At 39.3% G+C, this 25,136-nt stretch overlaps 2 protein-coding genes and 1 long non-coding RNA gene across 3 annotated transcripts; 2 read left to right on the top strand and 1 right to left on the bottom strand.

Moving 5' to 3' along the window:
- Nucleotides 1–2,793: 2,793 nt before the first annotated feature.
- LOC146483791 (uncharacterized) lies at nucleotides 2,794–5,098 on the bottom strand. Its single transcript, XR_014863765.1, has 3 exons — nucleotides 4,882–5,098; nucleotides 4,691–4,757; nucleotides 2,794–3,766 (listed from the first exon to the last, which is right to left on the bottom strand). It is a non-coding gene; the product is annotated as an uncharacterized LOC146483791 (long non-coding RNA).
- A 3,592-nt stretch (nucleotides 5,099–8,690) lies between these two features.
- On the top strand, nucleotides 8,691–15,199 carry LOC146483790 (G-protein coupled receptor 157-like). Its single transcript, XM_085105952.1, has 3 exons — nucleotides 8,691–9,835; nucleotides 10,872–11,075; nucleotides 11,833–15,199. Exons 1-3 carry the CDS (start codon nucleotides 9,194–9,196, stop codon nucleotides 12,082–12,084), a joined length of 1,098 nt encoding a protein of 365 aa, XP_084962078.1. The 5' UTR covers nucleotides 8,691–9,193; the 3' UTR covers nucleotides 12,085–15,199.
- A 1,047-nt stretch (nucleotides 15,200–16,246) lies between these two features.
- Nucleotides 16,247–23,596, top strand: LOC146483789 (G-protein coupled receptor 157-like). The gene is made up of 3 exons (XM_085105953.1): nucleotides 16,247–17,005; nucleotides 18,245–18,451; nucleotides 20,896–23,596. Exons 1-3 carry the CDS (start codon nucleotides 16,346–16,348, stop codon nucleotides 21,112–21,114), a joined length of 1,086 nt encoding a protein of 361 aa, XP_084962079.1. The 5' UTR covers nucleotides 16,247–16,345; the 3' UTR covers nucleotides 21,115–23,596.
- The last annotated feature ends 1,540 nt before the right edge of the window (nucleotides 23,597–25,136 follow it).

Here is a 25,136-nt window from a genome sequence, read left to right as displayed (position 1 = left end):
GGCTTCTCAAATGAGCAATAATTCTTGGAGAAATTCAAGGCAAAAGTTGGCAAATTTTTATGGTAATTAGGATCACATATCCAAACCTCGGTCATGGTAGTGATTTTCTTTGTTTTCTCTTGATGAATTATTAATTAGTTTGAGAAGCTATATTGAACATTCGTAAGAGTGTTTCATCGGATTTCCAAACACCATGAGGTCGGTTATACCCTGTGAGTAGAGATCCCTTCGGTCTTCAGATCTCTACTTGCAGTTTGTAAAGGCGAGCACAACCGGGGAAGAGTGAGGAAAATAGCCGCCTCCCCACTCCCGCTCCCCTCCATAGTTTAGACACTCTCCCCAGGTTGCCTTCGCTGTTAAACCAAGATTGCAGGCGGTTCGATCGAAGCTTACGAGTCTTGAAAAGCCCTACAGTCTAGCTCCATTTTGGCAGGGAACATCCATTCTGGGGGGTTAAGCACTGATCTAAACTATTTAGGCCCAAGCACTGATTTACAAACGGTTAGCTGTTATTTGTTGTCATGGCCAACTCTGTGAAATAAGTTAAAAATTGCCATTTTCGTCAGCTAGCCCTCGTTGGTCTAGTGGATGTGGTTAGGAGATATGAAGCAAATGACCCGGGTTCGAGGCAAACGCTACTTTTATTTTTTTTAAATCTTTTATAGTTTGAAGAAAGATTTCTATTGTATAAAAATCGTAAGAGCTCTATTGTGTTGATGTCATAAGGTGTCCAACCGTATTTTGGAGTATCCATTCTAGTAGAAACCGCTTTCTTTCTTCCTTCTTCTCAAACAAAATTGGGCCGTGAAGTGGTCCCAACGCATCTCGTTGACACTGCTTCGCAGCTCAATAGGCCATTTTACAGTTGTGTGCGTAGTGGTTTGGCCTTGGGTTGGAAGCAAGGCTGGGGGTAACCTTGTTTTGAAACAAGCCTCACTGCTTTTATTTTTATTTATTTATTTATTTATTTATTTATTTATTTATTTATTTATTTATTTATACAGGAAGTCTGGTTTAGCATAGCTAGTTTAAACAGAGTCCTGATTAAATAGGAAATAAACAAATAAAAGAAAATCAATACAAAATAGCACACTAATAAAATACATAGAGACGCACTATTATTAACGGGATTCCGTACAGAAGCGCTTGAAGTGGTGTTTCGCCAGGGATTTGAACATACTAAAGTCAGTTGCTGATCTAATATTACGCGGCAAAGAATTGTAAGCACGCGCACCATTAATCCTGAAGCTTCCCTGGTACTTGGTTGTTTTAGCTTGGGGCAGTCGTAACTGGTCACGATGCCTGGCGTAATAGGCGTGGCATAAGAACAGCATGATCTACATATGAAAAGCAGTGAGGTTTGTATCAAGACAAGGTCACCCCCAGGCTTGCTTGCAATCCAAGGCCAGGTCACTTAACACACAACTGTAAAATGGGCTATTCTGTTTGAGGAGAAAGAAGAAAGACTTGAAATCCTTTGGAATCATGGTAACAGACAGCAAGTGTACACGGCACTTTCCTTTGAGAGGTTAATGGCCAGAAAGTCGAACAGGGTACAGATGATCTCTCGGTCCCGTCAGCTGCTTATCTGGATTACCCTGAATTGTACTCAAAGTCACTGAAATAAAGCCTTTTGCCATCTTCATGTGGGCCTTTGTTCTACTATCTTTAGGACTATCTCTAGACTTTTTCTGTAAGCCGTCCGCCGGGCGTAGCTTTTAGCAAGGTTAAACCCGTTGCTTTGTCAAATTTGTAGACTCTCGAGGAAGAAGGCAGGTAACATCTTCCGGTTCATTTTTCTAAAACTGTTTCAGTGGTTAACACTTCGTTCGTTTCAGTCAGTTGGGTAAATGTTGTATCGTCTTTATATATTGTAACCGTTTATTTCCAATTTTTACTTAGCTTTTTGCCGCCCTTGAAGAAGGTTAGTATTGTGTAACCGAAATATTGGGCAATAAAATTATTTTAGCTGTCCGATCAACCTTGCATTTAATTTTAAATTTTGGTTGGTGGATACCGATTTCTTCCAAGAATAACTTACCCATACCTCCCTCCTCCCTCCCCCCCCCCCCACCCCCCAACAAAAACCTCCTCCTTCTGACGCCGATACGCAGTATTCGCACGTCGAGATCTTAAATTATAATTACACAGGGGTTTTCAGTTCCAACTGTTGTAGTTGAACCACAACTCTAGCCGCACAGTCAGTCAGTGTAGGAGCAGTTTCCCTCGTGTGAAATCCTCGTTTTTGTGAAAATGTTCAAGGTTGTAGGAACAAAATTTCATCCCCGCCGCTATTTGTTGAATGCATCCGCAGTGAAATTCAGGTGGTTTGAATTTGTGCGTCATGATACGGTAGCAAAGTGACCCAAATTTTCAATGTCTCATCGTTTGCACTGCTCTTGCAAACTGCCGCCGCTATAAAATAGAAATCATGGGAACTGATAAAAAAAACGACAAAACACGGTTCTTTATCCGTCTGCAAGGTATCAAATTATTGGTCGGGACAACAAAAGTACCAACAAAAGAACACTGTTCCTAGCCCCCAAAACAACGCAGCTTTAGGTTTTCAGGGTCCAAATAGAGCTTTAGAGCAGGTGAAAGCCCATTGATCTGTCCTTGCAACGTGCTTCCTTCGCGGCGCACACGAAGGTGTATGTGCCCGCTTCATGTTTGTCACCCTAGTGTATCCCCACCTTCAACACTCCTCAGATATGTCAATGTGAATCGTGACTTGACTGAAAACTGCGTAGAGCCATCATGTCCCCACCCTATTCTCCATGTACCAGCAGCCAACAACTTTTTGTTTATTCGACTCTCTTTTTAATAGCACCAGTTAGATTCAACGCCTTTGACTCGTTTCACCTATGCTGGTCAATAACAGTCAACAAATATACACTGAGACTGCGCTTGCTGGGTGTGACATGGTTTTCTCAGTGATGATGAGGAACGGTCCCAGAGCCTTCCTTCATTGAAAGTTAGTTATTAATCATTTCTAGTATTTTTCAACTTCTTTACATGTATCTTGGTAACCGTTATATACGCTATGTCATGTAACTAGTTCACCATTAACCATTTATGTTTACGTTTAAATTTAAACTTTTAAGAGCCTTTTTGTCTCACAGTGTAACTCTGGCCCTGAAGAAGACTAGTTGTACTAGTTGAAATATTGGCACAAATAAATAAGCCCTTTGCCGTAGTGTCAGCCTGCAATCAGTTTGGTTTGTCTACACATAAAGAGACGTCTGGCACGTGCATTTCTACAACAAGAGATCCGGCAACGAAACGTATATAAAATTTAACGTATACTATATACTTATGTATTTGCTGTAAACACTTTTTTCCTTACTGATGTATTTTCCTCTCTTAAGCCTTATTTCAGTAGCAGAGCTCTACAACCAGTGTTATAAATTCTACTTCCCCCATTTTATTTGTAACTGCACAGAGGTAGTGGCCAACACGAAAGCCTTGCTCCTTTGGCCACTACGCACTTCTTCCCTAGTGGGTAAAATCACTTAAATAAATTGCTCTGCATGTTTAATTTTTTTCTTACTATAAAATATATTGTATTTCGTTCCAATAAGTGTGAATAAAATTGAATTGAATTGAATTGAATCGTATTCAGAACAGTTTATTTGTGCGTCGTGTGGTGCCCTGCACTCAAAAGTTTCGTACTCTCTTCAGATAGCATCCCGGTTACGTTGCCTTTTCCACCAATGAGGAGGCAGCAGGCAAAAGCGTTGTTCTTGTGATACCCTCGACAGTTCATCTGACAGAAATTAAAAACAGTTTCATATGAATGGTGTTGCCCCTTTTAAAAAGACCAGCATGATTCCCCCCCCGGGGGGGGGGAAGGTTTCTTGACCCATGTTTGGGTATGGGAGTGCCGCTGGGGGTTTGAAACCCTGGCCCTGTTTAGGACAAAAATAGCCTTAAATACCTACCCTGTGTAGGACAACGTCCTCTATTTTAAGACTCAAATTTCTGCAAGGCTGGACTGCGTAGAAAACTTAATACGACAGCGACATGATAGAGACCAAACCGAGAATCAACAGAATGCGGCAACCGTGGACAGCTGTTTCGAGCTGGTTGGCTCTCGTCAGCACGGTGTAGCACAGCAAAAAGTAGAACACCAACGCGAGTCGAGTGGTCTACCAAATGCACGTGGTAGCCGATTTCGGATGGGCCCAAATTCAGACATCCGTCCACGTCATAGCGCTTGACTACGAACAATGAACAAAAGAACTGAAATATCATGTCGCTGTCGAAATAAGTTAAATGAGAAAAGCAAAACTTTCCTTCACAGGTACAGAAAGCAATAGCGCTAATATCTTGTCCTGAAAATGATCTGATATTGACTGGTGACCTGCTAAATAAATACTCGACGACCGAATCTCAGTGACTGAACGGAATTCTTTCAGACCAAATCGCTTAAGCTCCACAGATATCCCTTTAGAACGTCCAACAACGATAGCGACTTAAATACTGAGAAAATAGAAATTCTTTCAAGTGGTTCAGTTTGATAGCTTGAGTTTCGCCATTGTGTACACTGGTTCAGCAGAGGTAGCTTGAGTCACAGACGGACTATTGACCCCCGGTAGGAAGTAGAGGGGACTTTAAAAATAACGATTTCCATATCAAAACCTTAAAAGCTATCTGCGATGATCCGTATACTTTTATGATTACTGATTACCTTGACCATTCTCAATAATTGGAGTTTCATCCACCGGTGGACGATTGCCTTCCGCCTGGAGCACAATCTACATAAAGAAATACGCGAAACGGTTTCAGTAACAGTCGGATATAAGATGGTGAAACGTCTGAGGCAAAGGGCACAATGAATTTAAAGAAATACGGTCGAAATTTCTCCTAAAGTTTAGCTACCTCACTTGAAGCAGACATTGTAGTTGGACGCAGGATTGAATACAAACTGCTGGAGTTCAAAAGACTTTGAAGAATTTGAAAGAATTTGAAGAAGGTGGGCCTTTTCCGGGAAGAGAAGATGATTTCTTTGTGTCAGTATTTCAGTGAAATCAAGTGAACTGCGAATTATAACCTATGCAATTCACTCGGCTAGTCAGATGATCGCCTGGTGCAAAGCTATTAAGGCGCTCAAACCACGGCTTTGTCATGGGTGCCTGTAAATACCGATCACATGAGTAATGTTGAGGGGGACATGGGCCGGGAACTTATAACATTGCGGTTTCGGGTCATTTTTGTTACGGGCGTATAACTATTTTGGTACTTTGATGTAATGCGACGATTTTGGTCAAATTTCGAGATGGTATAGGCATTTTTTGCCATTATTTCGTGGTATTGTGCCAAAGTAACGGGCATCCCGAAATGCCCCCTCACTGAAATAATAAATGCCTTGCCTCAGTTTTAGATATTCTATCGATCTGTAGGATCTGTCTGACGTCCGTTCACAACGCGTGGGCTTGGCAGCAGCCTACGAGAGAATTTAAGCGAAATGTTCAAACGGTGTCGTTTCGGCTGTTTTTCCATGGCATTCTGGGGCCTTGTTAGGGGGTTTTTATGCGGGTTTCTCATTTCTTTGTGGGATACGACCTATACCAACAGATAAGGTTTGTCTTTCAGCATCTAATCAGAACACCATAGAAAATAACAGCCTTTGAAAAGAACATGAGGCGCTGCATGGATAAAACATTTGCTCTTTCACTGATGCATTTCGCATATCTTTTGCTTGTCTTTCTCCTTATCAGTCCATGTTTTGCAAATCCACGTTTCCATGTTTTACAAATCGACGGTTTATAAATCCATGCTTTACAAATCCACGTTTTAGAAATCCATGTTTTACACATCCACGTTTTACAAATCCAGTCCAGCCCAATAAGGTCAATATTTTACAGTATGCCGTTACACAGAAGGTTAAAACTACTAGTAGTTTTCTACGTATTTATTTATTTATTTGCTCATACAAAATCAGGTATTGTTACATTTCTTCACATATCAGCAGTTATACACTATTTAGCAGGAAGTCTCAGAAGCCTTTCTATCAAAAAAGAACGTTTTTTGTCATTATTGTCAATCCATCTGTTACATTGTAAGGCCACGAGGAACGAAAATGGAGGTACTTGACCCATTTGCGAGACCTTTCAGTTGGTACGTGCAGTATCAACTTTCCTTCTGTAAGTAAAGGTCAGCAATTAAGTGCACTATATAGTATAGTATCATGTAGCTTTGTTGCGCCTTACACACGAAAAGGCGGAGTCACTGGTCTCGTTAAGCGTTACTCGTGATTAATTAACACAACAAATAAAGATATTATATAAAGGAAAATACAGGGAGATGTAAAGAATCAACCATAAGAGGACACAGATTTTTTCTGTGTCCTCTTATGGTTGATTCTTTACATCTCCCTGCATTTTCCTTTAACAAATAAAGAATGATTTAAAAGTGTTACTCAAAACTGCAAAACTACATAATAATTACTACTGACGAATCAAGGGTCTTTTCCTCTGCTTTTTCAAATTTTTTTTATTATTTTACGAGAATTCTCTTCGTCTATTTCACCTTTTCACAGTATTTTCAATCATTTGTGTTGTTTACACTTTACAGGTGTAAAGTAAAGCTCCGCCGGCAATGTCAGGGGGTTGTCAGGTGGTGTATCCAGCTAGCGTGGTGATTCAGTTGGTGTCTCTTTCACGAGAGGAAATTCTTTTACTCCTTTAGTCGTATACAGTCGTTTCTAGTAACGTTGTCGGTTCAAAGCATGAAGCTAAAAGACAAGACCGAAAGTTTACGTGAGATTTTTATGAATAAATTCATCAAAATCAGTCATGCCTGGAGAAAACAATAGGTTGTAATTAGCAGTACAATGACCTGCACGTGCAGGGATGATTTTGATGAAATTATTCATAAAAAATAATCCCACAAAACATTGTGGTCTTGTCTTTTAGCTTGATTTTAATCCGACAACGTTAATTGAAATAGCTGTATATAAACAAATTGGATAGTATGGATAATCAGTTGTGAATAAACGCTTAGGATCGATTGCCTCAAGCGCACGCTTTTGTCCTTTGTATCCATGAAATGGACAGAAAATAAATAAATAAATAAATAAATAAATAAATAAATAAATAAATAAATAAATTAATTAATAATAAAGCGATGAACGCGAAGCTGTTGAATGCAAAAGAAAGGCACAAGATTTAGTAACAGTAATTTTAGGGTTTTATAATTTGATTCATTTTAAGAGCTTCAGTGTATATGATTTCTCTCAGTGAACATTAGGATTTAGGGGTTTGATTAGAACTTACTGATTAGTTGTTACGGTTTAGTCTTCGCGAGGTTGGCTACGGTTTGCCGCCCAATCATTGTTTGCTTAGGTTGTGGGCATCCAGAAGTTTACACTGCCTTCGTAATAATAAAAGAAAAATAGAAACTGTATCCCAGGCTGTACGGGATCAGTTTACATGTACTACACAAGTTTATTTAACCTACGGATTACAGCTGACCTCGTGCGGTCGGTGTGACCTACTGAATCAAGGCTAGCCCATTTCCACTTTCTCTTTCTCCGTTTAACACCGTTGTGGTTTCAAAATTTAGGATCGGTCGGTTGAAGTAAAGAAAAGTCGGGAAATAAAAAATAGTCGGGAAGTCTGAAACCAAGAGATGACGTTAGTCGAAACGGGCAACAGCTGGGAACAAAAAAACAAGATGAATTCTAAGACGTTTAAGACAGCGTTCAGCTCTCATAAGAGATCTAGACCACTAATGGTTCATGCCATCAGTATGTTGTTTGTTTGTTTGTTTCGGCGAAAATCTGGGTCGCTCTAACGACGGTAAACAGAGAAAAATGTGGCAAAGGCTACGGCCCATGAATTTTTGTCTCGTTCTTTAGTCCTTAGGACCAGATGTGGATAACAAGATTTCTTATGCAATTCTGTTCGAACTTGCTGCCATTCAACTCTCATATATCCTCAAATTTACTCACAAGTTACGTTTCATTATCCCGCCCTTCACGAATGCCTTTTAAAAGTCTTGTCCATGTTTCCTCGTTGCTTTATCATACCAACTCTTCTTGTCCGCTTCAATTGTTAGCAGAACTTGACATGAGTACGATTCGGTAGAACCCGCGGTAATAACCAACTCCTCTTGCTCTGTTCACCCCTTCCCCCGCGTCAAGCCACGTACGCTAGGCTGAAACGTTCACTAATATGATTGGACCAGGGCGGATAGATGTTGGATTGGACACTCAAGATTCTCGTGACTCGCTTTCGGACGAGTCCGTTCGAGTCAAATATCCATCACCATAGGGAAATCAAGTAACATGGACCGAAATCCAAAATGGTTTGAATTTTTTGGACTCGTCTACTCAAACTTAGATTGTCAACTTGACTGTAACTGTCCTTAACGATCCTAAACCGCAGTTTTACCCCTCCCAAATAAGTTTACTGGTGAATTTCGTTTCGATACAAAGTCGTTTAGATAAGAGTACATACACGCGCAAGAAGACCCGATACAACTAAACCTGAAAATCGAAACTGGGCACAAATTGAGACTTGCTTATAGCCAAAGTTCAGAGCGCATTTAATATCCTTGATTGTGTAATTTACAAAATGTCATGATCGATTGCGCACTACAATGAATGACTGGGTACGTATAAAAGCATTAGTCTCCCTTCTGTAAAAAAGTACCTCATTTTTCTTTATCACGCATAAAAAAAAATTGTGTAAACGGCTTAAACGTTCCAATTAAACTCAAATTTACCAAATAAAGTCAGATTTTTAAATCCCTATTGATAAAACTCACAGCTTCATTTATGACACTCGATCCTCTACATCTGGGCTCCATTTCTCAAAACTCCTACTATTAAAAGTTCCGGGTCTGAGAAGTATTTTTCAAATATGTCAGTTATCTCCATCATGGTAGCTAGTTTTTAAAACAAGCAAACTAGTTTTTAACACGAGCAAACTAACCCAAGGTATAACTGATGTATAATCTTTTACAAGTTACAAGCCCACGAGAGAACTCTCTGTTCCCGGTCCTTGATCCCAGATCCCCCGTTCCGTTCAAATTTTCCAAGAACAGTAAGCCGAAATGATGGCGCTGGCGATGGCGATCATGGGATCAAAGAACGACCTCCCATTTTTCCTCGGGTACTACCTCGAGAAACACATTCGCTTGTGTTTCTGTTGTCTTTGGGTCCAAACCAGGAACAAAAACTTACAAAATGAAGCAAGCATTTTATATAAATACCACAATTTACAATTTACGCAACAGCTACGAAGATGCTTTGGTGCATAGAATTGCCATCACTTTATCGGCGACTCTTTCGTTGTTGGGAACTTCTGTAATTATCGGTACATTTATCGCATGGAGGGACTACAGGTCGACCTCAAGAAGAATTCTTGTTTACATCTCCGTCGCAGATTTCCTAATCGCTGGGGGTTATTTGACTGGAGCGTGGCAAAATCATGGAGAAGGTGGCATCGTTCTTTGCAAAGCGCAGAGTTTCGTGTCTACCACAGCGAGTTTATGGTCGTTCTTCTGGACCACATTTCTCGCTATCTACTTGTACGTTACCATTGTGAGGAGACAGCGCGACAAAGCTGAGACATTGCTCAAAGCTTTCCATTTCATTACATGGGGAATTCCTTTGATTCTCGTGGGAACTGCTTTAGGTCTGGGAAAATTGGGCAACCATCATGACTTTCTCCCTGTTTACACTTCGGGGTGGTGTTGGATAGATTATAGACTGAAATTCGGGGATAGGCTACTATGGATATTACTGACGGGAAAAGCTTGGGAAATCACTGCATATGTCCTTTGTTTTGTGTTTTACTTCGCGTTGAAGTGTCACATTCGGAAGCAGGTAAGGATCTGTGCTTTACAATTTTTTTCTACTGCTGGGTGGAGACGCTAAGCACATGAGGGCCATTTGAATTGGAATCCATTAAACTGAGATATTCTGTTCAAACGCCCCATTGTAATATTCGTAGTATTTCCTAGCGCGAGACATTGACCTATCTATATGCACGTAATTCAGGTTGTAAGCTTATATTAATTTTCATTGCTGGTAAGCCACCAGGCTTTGCAGCACATTATTTCAGTCAACGAGCATGGCCTGGGAGAGGGGGGGGGGGGGGGGGGAAGGGACTCTGGGTTAAAAGTGATGACAGGAAGGTGCAAATAGGGGCATAAATTAACACCCAAAAAAATCCCCCAGACTTGAAGCAAAAGCCTAAAAAATCCCATGAATCAAAATCCCACCCCCCCCCACCCCCCTCAAAACAATTGCTGAATTTTCCAGCCTTAAGGACGGTGCCTACTAATAAGGAAGTATTTTTGTGTGGTTTATGACTATGCGCGAAAAGTAGATCTTACCAAGGGCTATGGAAATCCAAAAAGAAAATTGGAGGTAACCATGCATTTTTCAGAGATAACTTAGCGACAATTATAATTTCTGAAAAATAGTAAAATACAAAGTGATGTATGGCGTTTTTTTCCAAATTGAAGCTTTACTATCGCTAAAAGATGCATGATTACCCCCAATTTTCTCTTTGGATACCAAAAGCACTTGCTAAGTTCTGCTTTCTCCGCATAGTCTTAAACCGCGCAAAAATATCCCTGTATTAGTAGGCACCACCCATAGGAAACCCGAGTATCTCGAGATGCACAGAACGTATGCGCAGTAACAATAGTAGGCACCGTCCTTAAAAACACACAGAAAAGATTGTACCATAACAATTTTCTACTGCAAATCTTCCCATGTTTTTAAATACCCCGAAAAATACTAGCCAAAATTTTTTACCCAAAACCCCCCAAAATTGTGAATTTCAAACCCAAAAAAATCCTTTGCATCACTGTTAACCCGGAGCACTCCCCTGGCATCTTTCTTCTCTGTTCAGGTTTTGAACCACAAAAGACAATTTCCATCACAGACATCCAGAAATATTGCCTTAAAAGCACAAAAAAGGCTGACTTTGGTTCCTATTGTCTTTGTCCTGGTGCGCATTTGGGGCACCGTCCGCTTCATCTTGTATACTGCAAGCTCGTGTCCTTCTCAAGATGACCCTGGTACGAAGTTAGACAAAAGCCTTCTTTATCTCCAGGTAAGTTTATTAACCCTAACAGTCAGATCAGCATCAAATTTCTCCTTGTCATAACTCTATGCTTATTGAATCCCTGAGATCATGAGAATCAAGGATATGATCACCCAAGGTGATTTTTCTTAACTTCTCCCCAGTACTTTTAAAAGAAAAGTATGGGTACTAGATAGGAGAATTTGATATTTGATATTAAGGGCTGAATGGTTGAACGCTTGTGTAAAAGTGGAAACGTAGAATATAAATCAGCAATCTAAGAATTTTTTTTTATTGATAATTAAGGTGTGAAAATAAAATCAGGTGACAGAACTCTATGAACAAGTTATTAACAAAAAGAATGTTCATTCAATACACAGCTTCATACTATGTTTAGCTACCATGATATGAGTGGTATTAAATTTTGAAAAATCATTTTAAATTCAAATTATTATTTTCTGTTTTCCGAGAAAGTGAGAATAAACATACAGTCAACTCCCTTTATTGCGGATACCCTCGGGACCGCCAGTTAGTGATCTGCTTAAAACGAGAGTCCGTAATAGCAGGAATTTACATCAATCAAACGTCTGTAACTTATTTTTGCCGGGTATTTTGCTGTTGTCCGTATTATCGGAGTGTCCGTAATAGCGAGGTGTCCCCAAGGCGATAGTTGACTGCATCATCAGTGGTCAGTGTAATTTGAAGTTCAGACTGCTTACAGTAAGATCATCTTTGGCCTATTTGGCCATATAATAATAACTAATAAATAATTGTGTTTATTCTTCAGGGAATTGGAGATAACATCCAAGGCTTTACCAACTTCTTGCTGTTTTGTGTTTTCACTGAAAAATTCCAGACTCATCTTAAAGTTTGTGCCCGTAATCTTGTTGTCAAGTGTAGGGGCATCTGTTGTCAGTCTACGAGAGTGAAAACAGTTCGATTTCAAGATGAGGTCTTAATATGCAGTGGCGAAGAAACGCCTTTGATTGAAAGGTCATCTGTGACAGAAAGTAGCCATAAGGATTATGAAGCATGTTAGTAATTAAGTTACAATAACTGTCTTATGTCAAATTTTAGGTCAAGTTTTTGTGTTGCTTAAAAACACCTGAGGCCCGTGGAAACGGATATTAAAGATTCTTTCAAAAACTCATTAATAATTCATAAGCCCTTTGACCTATCAAATGGTCAATAAAACATAGTGTGCAGTGGTTTTAAAACCCGATAAAACCTCACCCTTATTAATATGCAGTGTTTAATGTTTTTCTCGTATACTAATTTCCAACATTCACAAAAGTATCATTGTTATGAACTCTCTTGACACACACTTTTCCAAGAATGTTTTTGAAGCCATTCAAAAAACTTGCAACACGTGTTTTATCGCGTCTAAAACCACTAAATCCTGATAAAACACTGCTGCTCGTGTTTTAAACCTTATATAATGAGTTCTTGTTCTGAGCATATAATATGTCTGTTTTCCTGCACTCCTGGTAGTGTAGTTGTTATAGGTTGAGAGAACTCGTTCTCTGTTACCTTTTGTACGTACCTTCCACAAGAACTATGATATCTTGGCCTCTCATTGATGTTTGTGCACCCTTAAAGAATTTAAATTTTCATTAAGAATTGAACTCAGTAGTGGTAACTTCTATAAGCCACGTGCGCTTTTCAGCTGGGGTTTCAACTAGAGATTAGATTTGGTTACACAGGACACCTTTGCCAACTTGGAAGTAAATGACCCTTTTAACCTTTTTCCATGGTAAATTGTGTTTTAAAGTACGCATGACTTTTATTTCCCGAGGTAAATTTGATGTTGTAAGTATTTTTACTATTTTGGATGCATATTAAAAAGAGATGACATGACAAATTTACCCAGGCGAAAAGCTAGCTAAGGGTGTTTCTAAGAATACCAGAGGTAAACACATATAATATTATAATTTAATAATGTCCCCCATACATAAGAAAAGATTTGAGTGATTCCCCTTGTTAAATGAAATTGCACGTAACTATTTACCTTGGTTAATGAAAAATATGCACGTGTGATTTATCACAAGTTTATTTGCCATCAGTGTGTAGATAACCTCTCATATTGACTTGAATTGTTCTTGTTTTAACCAGTATTTATCTTGTGTTAGTCAGTTGTATTGTGCAGTTCCAGAAAATATCCATACTCCCCCACAGAAGGTTTTTGTTTTGCACCCCCTCTCTCCCCTCCCCCAGAAAATTCCAATTTAGCTTCATACTTTGCTTCTAAAATTTTGACGTTTAAGACCGCCTCTCCCCCAAGGAATTTCTGATGATCTTCCTTGGGGTGGGTATGGATTTTTTTCTGGAACTGCACATGAGGGCATGTATTGCCTTTGCAGGGTTCATACGGGTCATGGAAAACCTGGAAAGTCATGGAATTTTAGAATTTCATATTCCAGGCCTGGAAAGTCATGAAATTTAGGTGTGGGTCATGGAAAGTCATGGAAAATGATGTTTATAAAAAAGTTCAAAATAAATTGGGTTTTTTTTTGCGAAGAAAATAGTAAAAACATACCCAAAATGAAAGGTGATTTCCAAGAAAATGGTCAAATTTAGGTCAATGAAAACTTAGAGAAGTCATGGAAAAGGTCATGGAAAGTCATGGAATTTTAAAAGCTCTAAAGAGTACGAACCCTGCTTTGGATCCTTAACCAGGGTAGAGTAAGGAATGCAACATGAATTGCAAAACAAACAATGTTCAGGAAAAGAAGGTGGAAATTATGAGTTTTTTCGTAACTTTTTTTTAGTTACTTTTTCTTAGATGATTATGTAAGTAACAATGAAAAATGTGTTTAATGCCTTTGTTGATGAAAAACATATATTCATGAAACATACCTTAAGTTATAGTTGTTAATTTTAATATATCCTAGTAGCTAGATATTTTAAATTTGTATTTTATTATAGGTACTTTAAATTTGTATTTTGTTGTATTTTATACATGTTCTATTAAAATGGAACATGTACATATTGCCTACTTTTCATTCATAGTTTCAGTTAAAAAAAAAAAGAGAAAAAAAAATAGACCCACAACTTTTCTCAGACATTTATCTGGCTGCATAGCAGTCTCCCTTCTAGACATACATAAGAATTTGCTTCTCAATAAGTTGATTCATGAAATGCACCATACTGCATGATAACACAAAGTAATAGTTTATTTCGTGCGCTGAACTCCCATGTCAAAGTGACGGGTGATCGCTGTACCTTTTGGGGGTTAAAATTTGTGGTTTGGTACCCCTTAGGGTGGTAAAGTCTAAAATGACTTCCTTCAGAGGTATGGTGGTGCCTTTTGGCATTGAACCGAAACATATGAGAGGAAGTAAATGTCAGTCAACTAATTTTGGCGCCTCTTACGGCAAAAATGTTTTTTGAACCACCCCCCAAAAATGGAATTCTGGTACCTTTTAGGGGTTCTTTTCAAAATTTCCAACGATCACACCCGCCACTTTTATCCGAGCATGCAGATCCTGAGAGTATTAGGAAAATGATCACCAAAGTTAAAATAAATTGTCTTGGTTTTTGAGCAAATTGTACTAACTTAGAGCACCTTAAGAAACATGTAGAAAGAGTGAAGAGAGTATGCATCTTAAAGATTGCATACCGGGTACTTACATATTTGATGTATGTGTATGTAGTAATCACAGTCATTTTTAAATGTCATTGAGTTAAGATAGATTTTATGTTTAGAAAATGATGCACTCATATGTGTTATGTTACATTAAATTTTAGTATAAATCTACTAGTGTTCTATCACGAATGCCGTTCTCTGATTGGCTACGCTACTTGTCATCTATTCTGTGATAGATAGTGAGTAGCGGTTTTGAACAAAATGGCAGCTGCTTCATCACGTTTTCAAAGTGTCTGCGATGAGGATATAGATAATTTACTTGTTTAGTCTTGAACGAGTAGTAGATTTATGCTAAAACAATAATTAGATTATTTGCTCTTGATTTCTATGCATTATAGCTGATTCGGGCTGCGCCCCAATCAGCTATCATGCAATAGAAATCTTGAGCTCATAATCTAATTGTTAAATGGTAACTGGTATTTTTACATTCTGAGAATGTACTCGTCTTTATAAATTATGTGCAAATGTTGCTGAATGGTTAATAAAACTGAACAACATTATCAACAAATTACGGCTGGTAATATGCATTGCTATAAGGCAAAGATTTCATTGTATCCGACTGTTTATTTGGTAAGGGTGCAATATTGTAACACCTTTAGCAGGGGGGTGGGGGGAGAGGGGGGCTGAAGGGTTTTCTATAATGGTACAATATATAATGATACTAGTACTGCAAATTGTGTAGGCACTGGCACTCAGAGCTGAGGTGATGTCCCATTTTAAATCTCAAAAATCTGACGTTCTCATCTGTGTCCATTTTTTCCCATAATAGAGTGGCATATGTCAAACTGCCAGGAAGCACGATTCTCCACCCTATTTCTACTCAGATTATAGACCTTCATTACGCATTATTGGAAAATACAGTAAAATAGGAAATTTTTAGATCAAAAGGTGATGCGCATGATGAAAAATACCTAAATGCCAACTTGCATCTATTTGCAAATTATTTTAATAAGGGTGAGATGTTGGCAATGTATGTGTTCTGCCCTGATGACTCCATCAACATCCTTCTAATTTTGGTTCGGAACTGGCAAAATTTTAATTAGGAGGATTTGTATGGAGTCATCGGGCAATCAAAGTCCCAATATCGCACGCCAAATTGCAATAAGGTGTTGATAATTTTTGGGCAGGTAGACATTTTTAATCACGCTCTGGCCTTAATTTAGTTTTTGTGATGTCATCAAGTGCTCTTTTTCATTCAGAGATAACGGGTTGGAATAATCATGAAATAGACCAGACAAGTTGAGACAACGTAAACTTGAATGTGAGGTTGTAGCCTGAGTATCAGGCTTTTCAGGGGGGGGGGGGGGGAGAGAGAGGAAGGGGAAAAGGGAAGAAAAGCCTTCCTTTCCTCTTCTTCCCCTCCCCCTCCCCCTCCCCCTCCCCCTCCCCCTTCTCTTCCCCCTCCCCTTAGGAAGGCCTGATACTCAGGCTAGTGAGGTTGTTACCCCGATGTCACGCTTTCGTCACGCTGTACGATATTGCGTGACACTAAGAGATGAGTGGCTGATCTAATCTTATGAAGGGATCCCATGATTCCCTTCCGATACCAATAACAGAAACATTTAAATTACTTGGCAAAATGCTCCTGCATTAGCTATTACTGTATTTGTTTTCTTATCGCCCTCTTGTCGGGCTGGCATCAGGGAACAATACAATGCTAACATCGACTGAAAATTCGACCAATTTTACGACTGCGGTCCCAAGTACCAGTGGTTTCGAGGAGGAGGCAAATGCTTCGATAAACAGAGTTCTAACCACCATCTCCGGCTCTCTTTCCTTATTGGGAACTTCTCTTATTATCGCTACATATATTGCATGGAAGGATTTCAGATCGACGTCACGGAGAATCCTAGTTTACATTTCCATCGCTGATTTATTTATTGCCGGAAGCAATCTGGTTGGAGTTTGGCACCGACATAGCGAACCCGATGGGAAACGCGATGTCCTTTGCGAAGCACAGAGCTTCGTCACTACCACGGCTAGTTTATGGTCGTTTTTTTGGACGACATTTCTTGCTGCCTTCATGTACATGACTGTGGCAAAGAAAAAACGAAACAAAGCTGAAATCATGTTGAAAGTTTTCCATGCCTTTGGATGGGGAATTCCCTTAATTATTGTTGGAACTGCTTTGGGACTGAACAAACTGGGTAACGACAAAGACTTTTTCACTTCGGGGTGGTGTTGGATATATTTCGGTTTGACTGATGAAGACAAGCACTTATGGATGCTGCTGACAGGGAAAGCTTGGGAAATTGCTGCCTACATACTTTGCTCAACGTTCTACGTGATGTTGAAATGCCACATACACAAGGAGGTAATGACAATGTGTTTTTAAATACCCGGGGCGGCGGATGTTGGGGTTTTGTATTGATCAATGATCGGTTCAAAACTCCAACATCTCCCCCCCCCCACCCCTGCCCCCCGGGCATTTGAACTTTTGAAAATGGCTTGTTTAAATTCAAAAAGCATTTAAATGCCTTTACCCTAGTGCCAAATGTGACAATCCAATGCCCCTAGGCTCCTCAAAAACAAGTGTTTGGTGTACACTACATGGATTATTTGAAGCTGGTTCATTTGCACATTTGATCAATTTTTATACATACCTACCAAAACACTGCAAAGTTTGTGGAGACCTTTTCTGGTGAACCAACAAGTGTTCTTTTAATTATTAAGGAAAGTTATGGCTTGAAAGGTTTTTGATATGGGTTGAGAGCTGTTACCAAAATTTAGTCGCCATAGCTGATGCTTTATTTGAGTTGCTTCAGTTTTAGTAAAAAGTAACAGGCTAATTCAACTATATGCAGAACAAAGTTTCTTACAAGGTTATAATGATATGTTTTAGTCCGTTGTGAGGAGACATTTTGAAAAAGGTGATTCACCATGTTTCTTAACCTTTATGCCCCCTCTAAGGAACCTCCACTCCGACAACAAATTGATGGTAAATTGGTAGAAATAGTGTCTAAATTCTAATCCTCTACTTTTGCTTTTAAATTTTCTGGGCACCGCCATTTTGGATTTTGTGACACATATACAGTTGCTGCTATATAGGGTGCTCCTCTTAAAAAAAGAGCAAGACCCAAAAGGGGCAGGTGCAATTGGACGAACATCCCATGCGAGGCACCACCCCTGGATTAAGAGTGGCAAGGGCATGTTGGGACTAGCGTCCACGTGCAGGGGTATTTTAGTTCATATATCCTCGACAGATGAGTGCTCATTAACTTGCGGACAAAAAGTGGAAAGGCATATTGTCCGTAGCAGAAGTTCTTTTGTTTGAAACAATTGAGCAACCGTATTACATCATAAAATCCAAGATGGTGGCACCTGGGAAATTTAAAAGCAAAAATAGGCGGTAATCAAATCCTGTGTTGTCCAAAACAAAAATCTTTAATTCCGTGTTTTCCAACGAAAATTAACATGAAATTAGATTGTGTTTTCAACAATTTAACTTTAAATTTGAATAGTGGAGGTTTCCCTTTATAAGCTTCCTGTTCTTGAGGCCCTAGATTTTATGGTATGTTAATTATGTAAAATTTCCATCTTTTCTTGTTTCTAGGTTCATTCCCACCAAAAGCAGTTCTGTTCTCAGGAATCAAAAGAAACTCTCCTAAAAGCGGAGAAAAGGCTGACCTTTGTCCCTGTGATTTTTGTTTTGGTGCGCATCTGGGGTACCACCCGTTTCATCCTCTATATGTCCAATGTATCTCTAATCGACAGTAGAGATGCACGCCCCTGGTGGGAAAATGCTTTGCTTTATCTCCAGGTATATCCTCTAGTGAAATTTATATGTACTTGTTATTGATAATAATTACTTATTATTTTAAATGTCATTTTAACTTTTTAAGGATAGTTACCTATTCTTGTGTGGTTTATGACTATGAGGGGAAAAGAGATCTTAGCAAGGGCTTTTTAAATCCAAAGAAAGATTTGAGGGTAAGCTTGCATTTTTTAGAGATATTAAGCAACAATTATTCTAAAAAACGGTAAAATACAAAGCAATGTATGGCATATTTTTCCAAATTGAAGCTGTATTATTTCTGAAAAATGCATGGTTACCCCCAATTTTCTTTTTGGATACCAAGGACACTTGCTAAGTTCTGCTTTCTCCATATAGTTTTAAACTGCCCAAAAATATCCCTGTATTAGTAGGCACAGCCCATAGGAACCCCGAGTATCTCGAGATGCACAGAAAGTATGCGCAGTAACAAAAGTAGGCACTGTCCTTAATCCCTTGCAATGATCAGCATCAAATTTCTTCTTTTATAATACCAATGCTTATTCAACCCCTGAGGTTATCAGAATTAAGGATATGATCACCCAAGGTGAATTTTCTTGATTTTAATGACTTCTCCCCAGTACTTTTATAAGAAAAGTATGGGGACAAGATAGGAGAATTTGCTGCAGGTTTAAAGGGTTTTAAAAAGGCCTGTTTTCATTTCATGGATCATTCTTTGTTACCTGGGACAGTGAGTTTGATTTCACCTGGTACACTTTTTATTGCAGTTGACTCTTTCTAAAGTGAACACACTTGGGACATACTCTATTTGTCTGCATTTATAGATAGGTGCCTTCAAAAGAGCTTAGTTACTGACAGTGGGATAAAGCTGGCATAAGCCAACCTCTAGTCTGCCTTAGAGAGGTGTCTGGCTTATGGTGGTGTTGTCCGCTCAGATAGAGTTCACTTTTTCTGAAAACCCACCATTTTGGAGAAGGTAACATTTGTCATCCCCTTCTAGTCAATCCAGTCGTGAAAATTTGACCCCATCCAGCGGCACATCCCCATTAGCCTCTTCTAAGGAAGTACCCCCCCGGGTTTGTCATGCTCTGTTGTTGACTCAAGGTCAGCAGACACAAAGGGATTATTACACATTGCTGGTTTTTGATTACTGGCGACAAGAGCTGAAGCCTTGAAAAGTTTCTGTGCACATCTAACTTGACCGCCGACCGGTTAGCTCAGTTGGTAGAGTGCCGGACTACCGTGCGGGAGGTCGCGGGTTCAAATCCCAGACGGACCACCACTCAGGGTCTATAAAATAAGTGAGGAGAAAGTGCTGCCTTTGCTCTGACATCTACAAATGGTTAGACTTTCTAATCTTCTCGGATAAGGATGATAAACCGTAGGCCTCGTCTCACAAACCTTGTTTGTAAATAACTCTGTGGGACGTTAAAGAACCCATTCACTCTTTGCAAAGAGTAGGGGACATAGTTCCCGGTGTTGTGGTCTGGTCTTTGTGTGTATATTCTCATGGTTGGGTAGCTACTCTAAAATCGGAGGGTAAATAAAGATTGATGATGATGATGATGACATGGCATGTCTGGAATACTATGCTCTATTTTTGTTACACTGGTCACTGATTGATACCAGCTGATCTTTCCTGATCATCGTCATCATCATCTTTTTCATGGTCATCATCATCATTGTCATCATCGTCATCATTATCATCATCATCATCGTTGTCGTCATCTTCATCATCATCGTCATCATCATCATCATCATCATCATTATACCTTTACATCAGAACAATACTGGAAATGGTTCAAAAAGCAAAAGACTGGGGACATGTAGGGCCCACCCATGTCAGATTTTATTTTTTATGACCAAACTAGGTGGGAAAATGGGGCTATGTTTCTCGAATGAACTGTTGAAGGCCACATACCAAAAATGAGGGCAATCCAAAGAAAACAGAAAAATAATTAAATAAAGGTCAACATTTAGGTTCTGTTTTTGTATAGTTATGGCCCACTAACAGTTCATTAAAGAAACCAAGCCCCATTTTTCCACAGAGTTTGGTTGTAGTTTTGATAAAAAAACAAGAATTAACCTAAAATTTGACAAACGCCCTTTGTTCCCAAAGCCCTTAAATATTGTGGTCATAATAAGTGTTAACACATGTATAGAGGTTAACACAAGCCTTTCCCTTCCAGGATTTTAGACCATTGTAGTTACAATTGACTCCCTATAGCTCGAACCTTCAAGGGAAATTGAAAAAGGTTCGAGTTGTCGGGAGTTCGAGTTATCGAGAGTAAAATTATACAGAAAATGACCAGAGGGGAAAGGAAAATTGCTTCGAGTAAGCGAGATTTCGAGTTATCGGGAGTCGACTGTAGTTCAAAATTCATATCCGCTAAGAATTGTGAAGTCAGTGACAATTTCCTTTTGTTCAATTTTCCTTTTATTCTTCTTACTCTTGTTCTTTTGTTTTTCAGGGAATTGGGGACAGCATACAAGGCTTTGCCAACTTTTTGCTGTTTTGTCTTTTCACGGAAAAATTCCAAGCTCGCCTGAGGCTGGTTGCTCATAATCTACGTCTCCGCAGCAAAGAAAAAGAACCAGGTGATTATTCATCTGTGACCGAGAGCACTGCTGTCACACGCAGTCAGGAAACAGTGGTCAATGAAAGGACACGCCTGGTTAAAAGTACCTGAATCCCAGCCAAGGTGCTAGCAGTGACATCAGAGGCCTTAAAGGGAGGGGTTCACAGTTCTGCGCATGTCCATGAATCCAAATACTTTTTCGCCTTCGTTCGCTATGACCCAAGCCTGTTTAATTTATTTCGTTGTTTATGAACCATTCGGAAGGGAATAGGTAACTCGGGTGGTAATTTTTTCATATGATTGCGTTATTGCGGATGCAAATAACTGTAAATACATCAACCGTGGAATAAATCCTATGGGTCAATGCTAAATTCAATATCGACAATATGGGTAAAATCCACTAGCATTTCCTGTGAATTTTGGTCATCAGTCATTTTGCTTGAACTAATTACAGAATGTGATTACTGAAGTACATGTGTGCGGGACTTTTAAGGCCATAAAGTTTATAAGAAAGAGAAAACAGCACTTAGATTCATGCAAATGCGCTGAAATGTGAACCCCTCCCTTTAACACCATTAAATAAGTTTTTTTACATCCAAGTCTGAAGCAGAAAGATGCAATTTTATGGTGCACAACTGCACTGTGTGTTCAAGCCTTTACTTTCTTTATGATTTTGTTAACAGGAATAGCCAACTTTAGCAAAGAGTGGCAGCCTGGGGCAAGAGTGTGCATGTGTTCAACTAATGGGTTATTAGAGATATTTAAAATCGCGTTTACGGCAAACGTGAGATCCGCGTTTATGTTTTTTTTTTTGAAAAAATTAGTACATAGATGACAATAGTGCAAAATAATTCTGGCCTTTAACGCAAAACTACTCAATTTTATCGAGCAACTGAGAACAGCGAGCGGCGTTTGCCGTTTGCTGTAAACCTAGTTCTAAATCCCTCTAATGAGGGAAGCACCTCACGTGTGAATGAAAAATTAAACGAAACTTACCGGCTAGATGAAGTTTGACGTAGATTCTACCGATTTATAGTCAGAAACAGAGCAATGCGTTCTCATCTTCTGTGCTAGAGTAAAGCCCCATTCACGCCAACAAAACATGTTTAATTAAACGAGGTTTAACAAAATGAAAATGTTTTACTAAACAACTTTTAAACGTGTTCAAGCCTTGGTGGGAATGGGGCATTAGACTTTTCGTCTTTCCACACACTGATCTAGCTTGGTCGTACAATCCCACGGGTATGCGGAATCATGAATGCAAGCTACAATCAAGGACAAAGGGGTCTTGGCACAAATTTTGCAAGGTATACTGAACTATTAACTGGCAATTTAGTATGACCTAACCAAAGAAGCCATGTTATTTTTTTTAAAACGCCTTTTACTCCCTCACACCCTCTCCCCATACAGTGTTGAAGTCCTACGAGGCATTTTTCTTACACGGACTCAACACTGAACGGGGGTAGGTGGATTTGTGTTATTTTGGGAACTAATATTCTGTGTATTTTGTTATTCCTAAATCAGAATAAGAATAGTTAACAATTATTCACCAAAGTGGAGGTGAATAGTGATGGATATTAACCGAGGCGCTTCGCGGCTCGGTAAATATCCATCACTTTCACCGACACTGAGGTGAATAATTGTCTTAGTATATACCACACAAGCTGAATAAGAAGTGGACCAAAAATTACTTTATTTTTGACAATATACCAACAAATGGCGGGAAATTTTAAAATCGCGCGGTAAGCTGATTTCTCATTGTAGAAGTTCTGTCTCGCTTTCTTGCAGACAAATAAAACTTCTGGAGGCACTTGTTTAGTTGCTCGCGTGTCTTTTCTTCGATTGTTGTGTGAAATTTGTCCTGTTGTTGAAACCATACTGCAAAACATTAGGTGTTTACATTATTGTTTACATTGTAATTATAGTGCTCGACAGTTTTCGTAAACAATGCATTGTTTTTTTTATTTTTCGCCTTAGAATATGAGGTTTGAAAGATTAAATAACTTACCATGTAATGCCGTCAAACCAAAATTTGTTGCCATTTTTGTATTTTTTGTAATAGCCGTCTCTTTTATCGAAATATTTTCCTCTCAAGTGACCGTGGCGAAACGGGAAGCCATCTTGTTTCTCTTTGGTTGCTCGGAGGTAAATAGTACTTGGCCAATCACCTCCGAGCTAGCCAATCAGCGCGCGCGAAAAGCACTATTTACCTGTGTGGTATATACTAATCAGAATTGTTCGAAAACGGCAGGTTTCTTTTACAGGTCGGGCTACAGGTCACAAGCACTCGGGATCAAGGCCTGATACTCAGGCTAGATCAGGGTGCTCCGAACGATCACTGCCCCAGGTTGCCTCTCTTTTCTAAAGTGAGTTACTGTAGCTCCGATAGCTGAGTGTAAAGCACTAGTGAAAGTCGTTTAATTTAGGCAGAGTTTAAATTCGACTCAAACATCATTAATCTTAATAGGTTTACTAACAGGGGAGACTACAACAGTTTTGGACCCCATGATAGTCTGTTGGTCCATCTAGGATTTGAAACTAAACCTGGCACTTTATCTACCAATTGCATTGAGCTGCTAAGTGCCAGACTATTGCATTAATTAAAAAAAAGCACTGAACAAATACAGAATTGAGGACCGATACAGAACAATGTAGGAAAGCGCTGTTCAAGGAACACCTATGCATACGTTTTTATCTGCGGCTCAAAAGATAAAACTGCATAGACTTTTATCACTCGGCGGCCATGTTGAGTCTCAGGAGAATAAAAAGCTTTGTTTTTGCACGGCTAGCCTCGCGCTGAATTCGCGTCTGGCCGAGACTTGCCGTGTAATGTAATGTAAGCAGTTTATTGTGAAAATACGCTTAGCTTTTGTGATACCAGCAAGCTAGGCTCATTAGCTAGTTTACAGGTATTTCACACTAACATATTAAAATAACTAACACAAATTAAAAAACATCAATGGCATACTAGGTAAAAATTTAAATTTCTAATACAAATTAATCATCATACGTAAAACTAAAATTACAATAAAGAAATAAATGGATATAAAAAACTACAAACAACTTGTATCGTGTGAAAAACGCACTCAATCACAATAATCCTGCCAGATCTAGTGTTCTGATACTGTTTTTAAAAGCCTTGTAAGTTTGAACTGTTCTGCTTGAGTCAGGTAATGAGTTCCAAAGTTTTGGTGCCGCAAACCTCCACGAGTTAAGGCCATAAGTTGTAGTGCTGGTCTTTGGTCGCTTTAAAATGCCACTTCCTCTTAGATTGTATTTATTATTTCTAAGACCGATCAGTTCTTTTATGCTTTTTGGTGCATGATCATTATTAATTGCATTGAAAACTGTGCAAACTATTTTTGCGAGGCGTTGATTCTCAAGTGATGGTAAACCTATTTTGTTGAGTAGTTCGGAGCAGGGCCTTTGTGCGAAAACAAAGCTTTTCATTCCCCCGAAGGTCAACATGGCCGCCGAGTGTGGGGGCAGAGTAAATAGTACCACAGAGAAATACTGACAAATGGCTTTCATTTAAATTGTTATACTTTTAAACGATTTCCTCCGCAGATTCGAAAGTGAAGGTACCTCATAGCATAATCATGCATGATAAACAAAAGAGTACTGCTAAGTAGCTTTCATTTAGATTGCAAAACATTGTCATCGATGGTTTTTCGCTGCGAGGGTGGCGCCAGCTTTTGAAGCGGATTCAGACTCGAAACGTGCTGGTAGGGCAAAAATTGCGCTGAAAATTGTCCAAGCATCCACGCTACACGGATGCAACACCGGCGAAACAAGGCAAATAAAACAACATATAACCTGTAATTCTACTAACCTTACATATATTATTGAATGTAAAAAATGTAAAAAACAGTATATAGGGGAAACCAAACGCACGATCTGTGAAAGGTTCACAGAACACATACCCAGACAAGCGACAAACAACCCGCATCACGCCAACTCTACAGCAGCAGTCCCTACACACTTCAACTTACCAGGTCAGATCCAGGTCATTCTTCTGCGGACATGCGACTCATCCCTCTCGAACTACAACACACCATCGAGGCTTTTCTAATTTACAGAGGAAAAACGTTATCTCCAGAAGGCATTAACAGGAAAAACGAACGCTGAACCTT

The sequence above is a fragment of the Pavona decussata genome, unplaced genomic scaffold, assembly GCF_977016875.1.
Source record: "Pavona decussata unplaced genomic scaffold, jaPavDecu1.1 SCAFFOLD_38, whole genome shotgun sequence".
Taxonomy (NCBI): domain Eukaryota; kingdom Metazoa; phylum Cnidaria; class Anthozoa; order Scleractinia; family Agariciidae; genus Pavona; species Pavona decussata.
The sequence above is the reverse complement of the archived record's forward strand: the minus strand, read 5'-3'. Positions and strand labels throughout refer to the sequence as shown.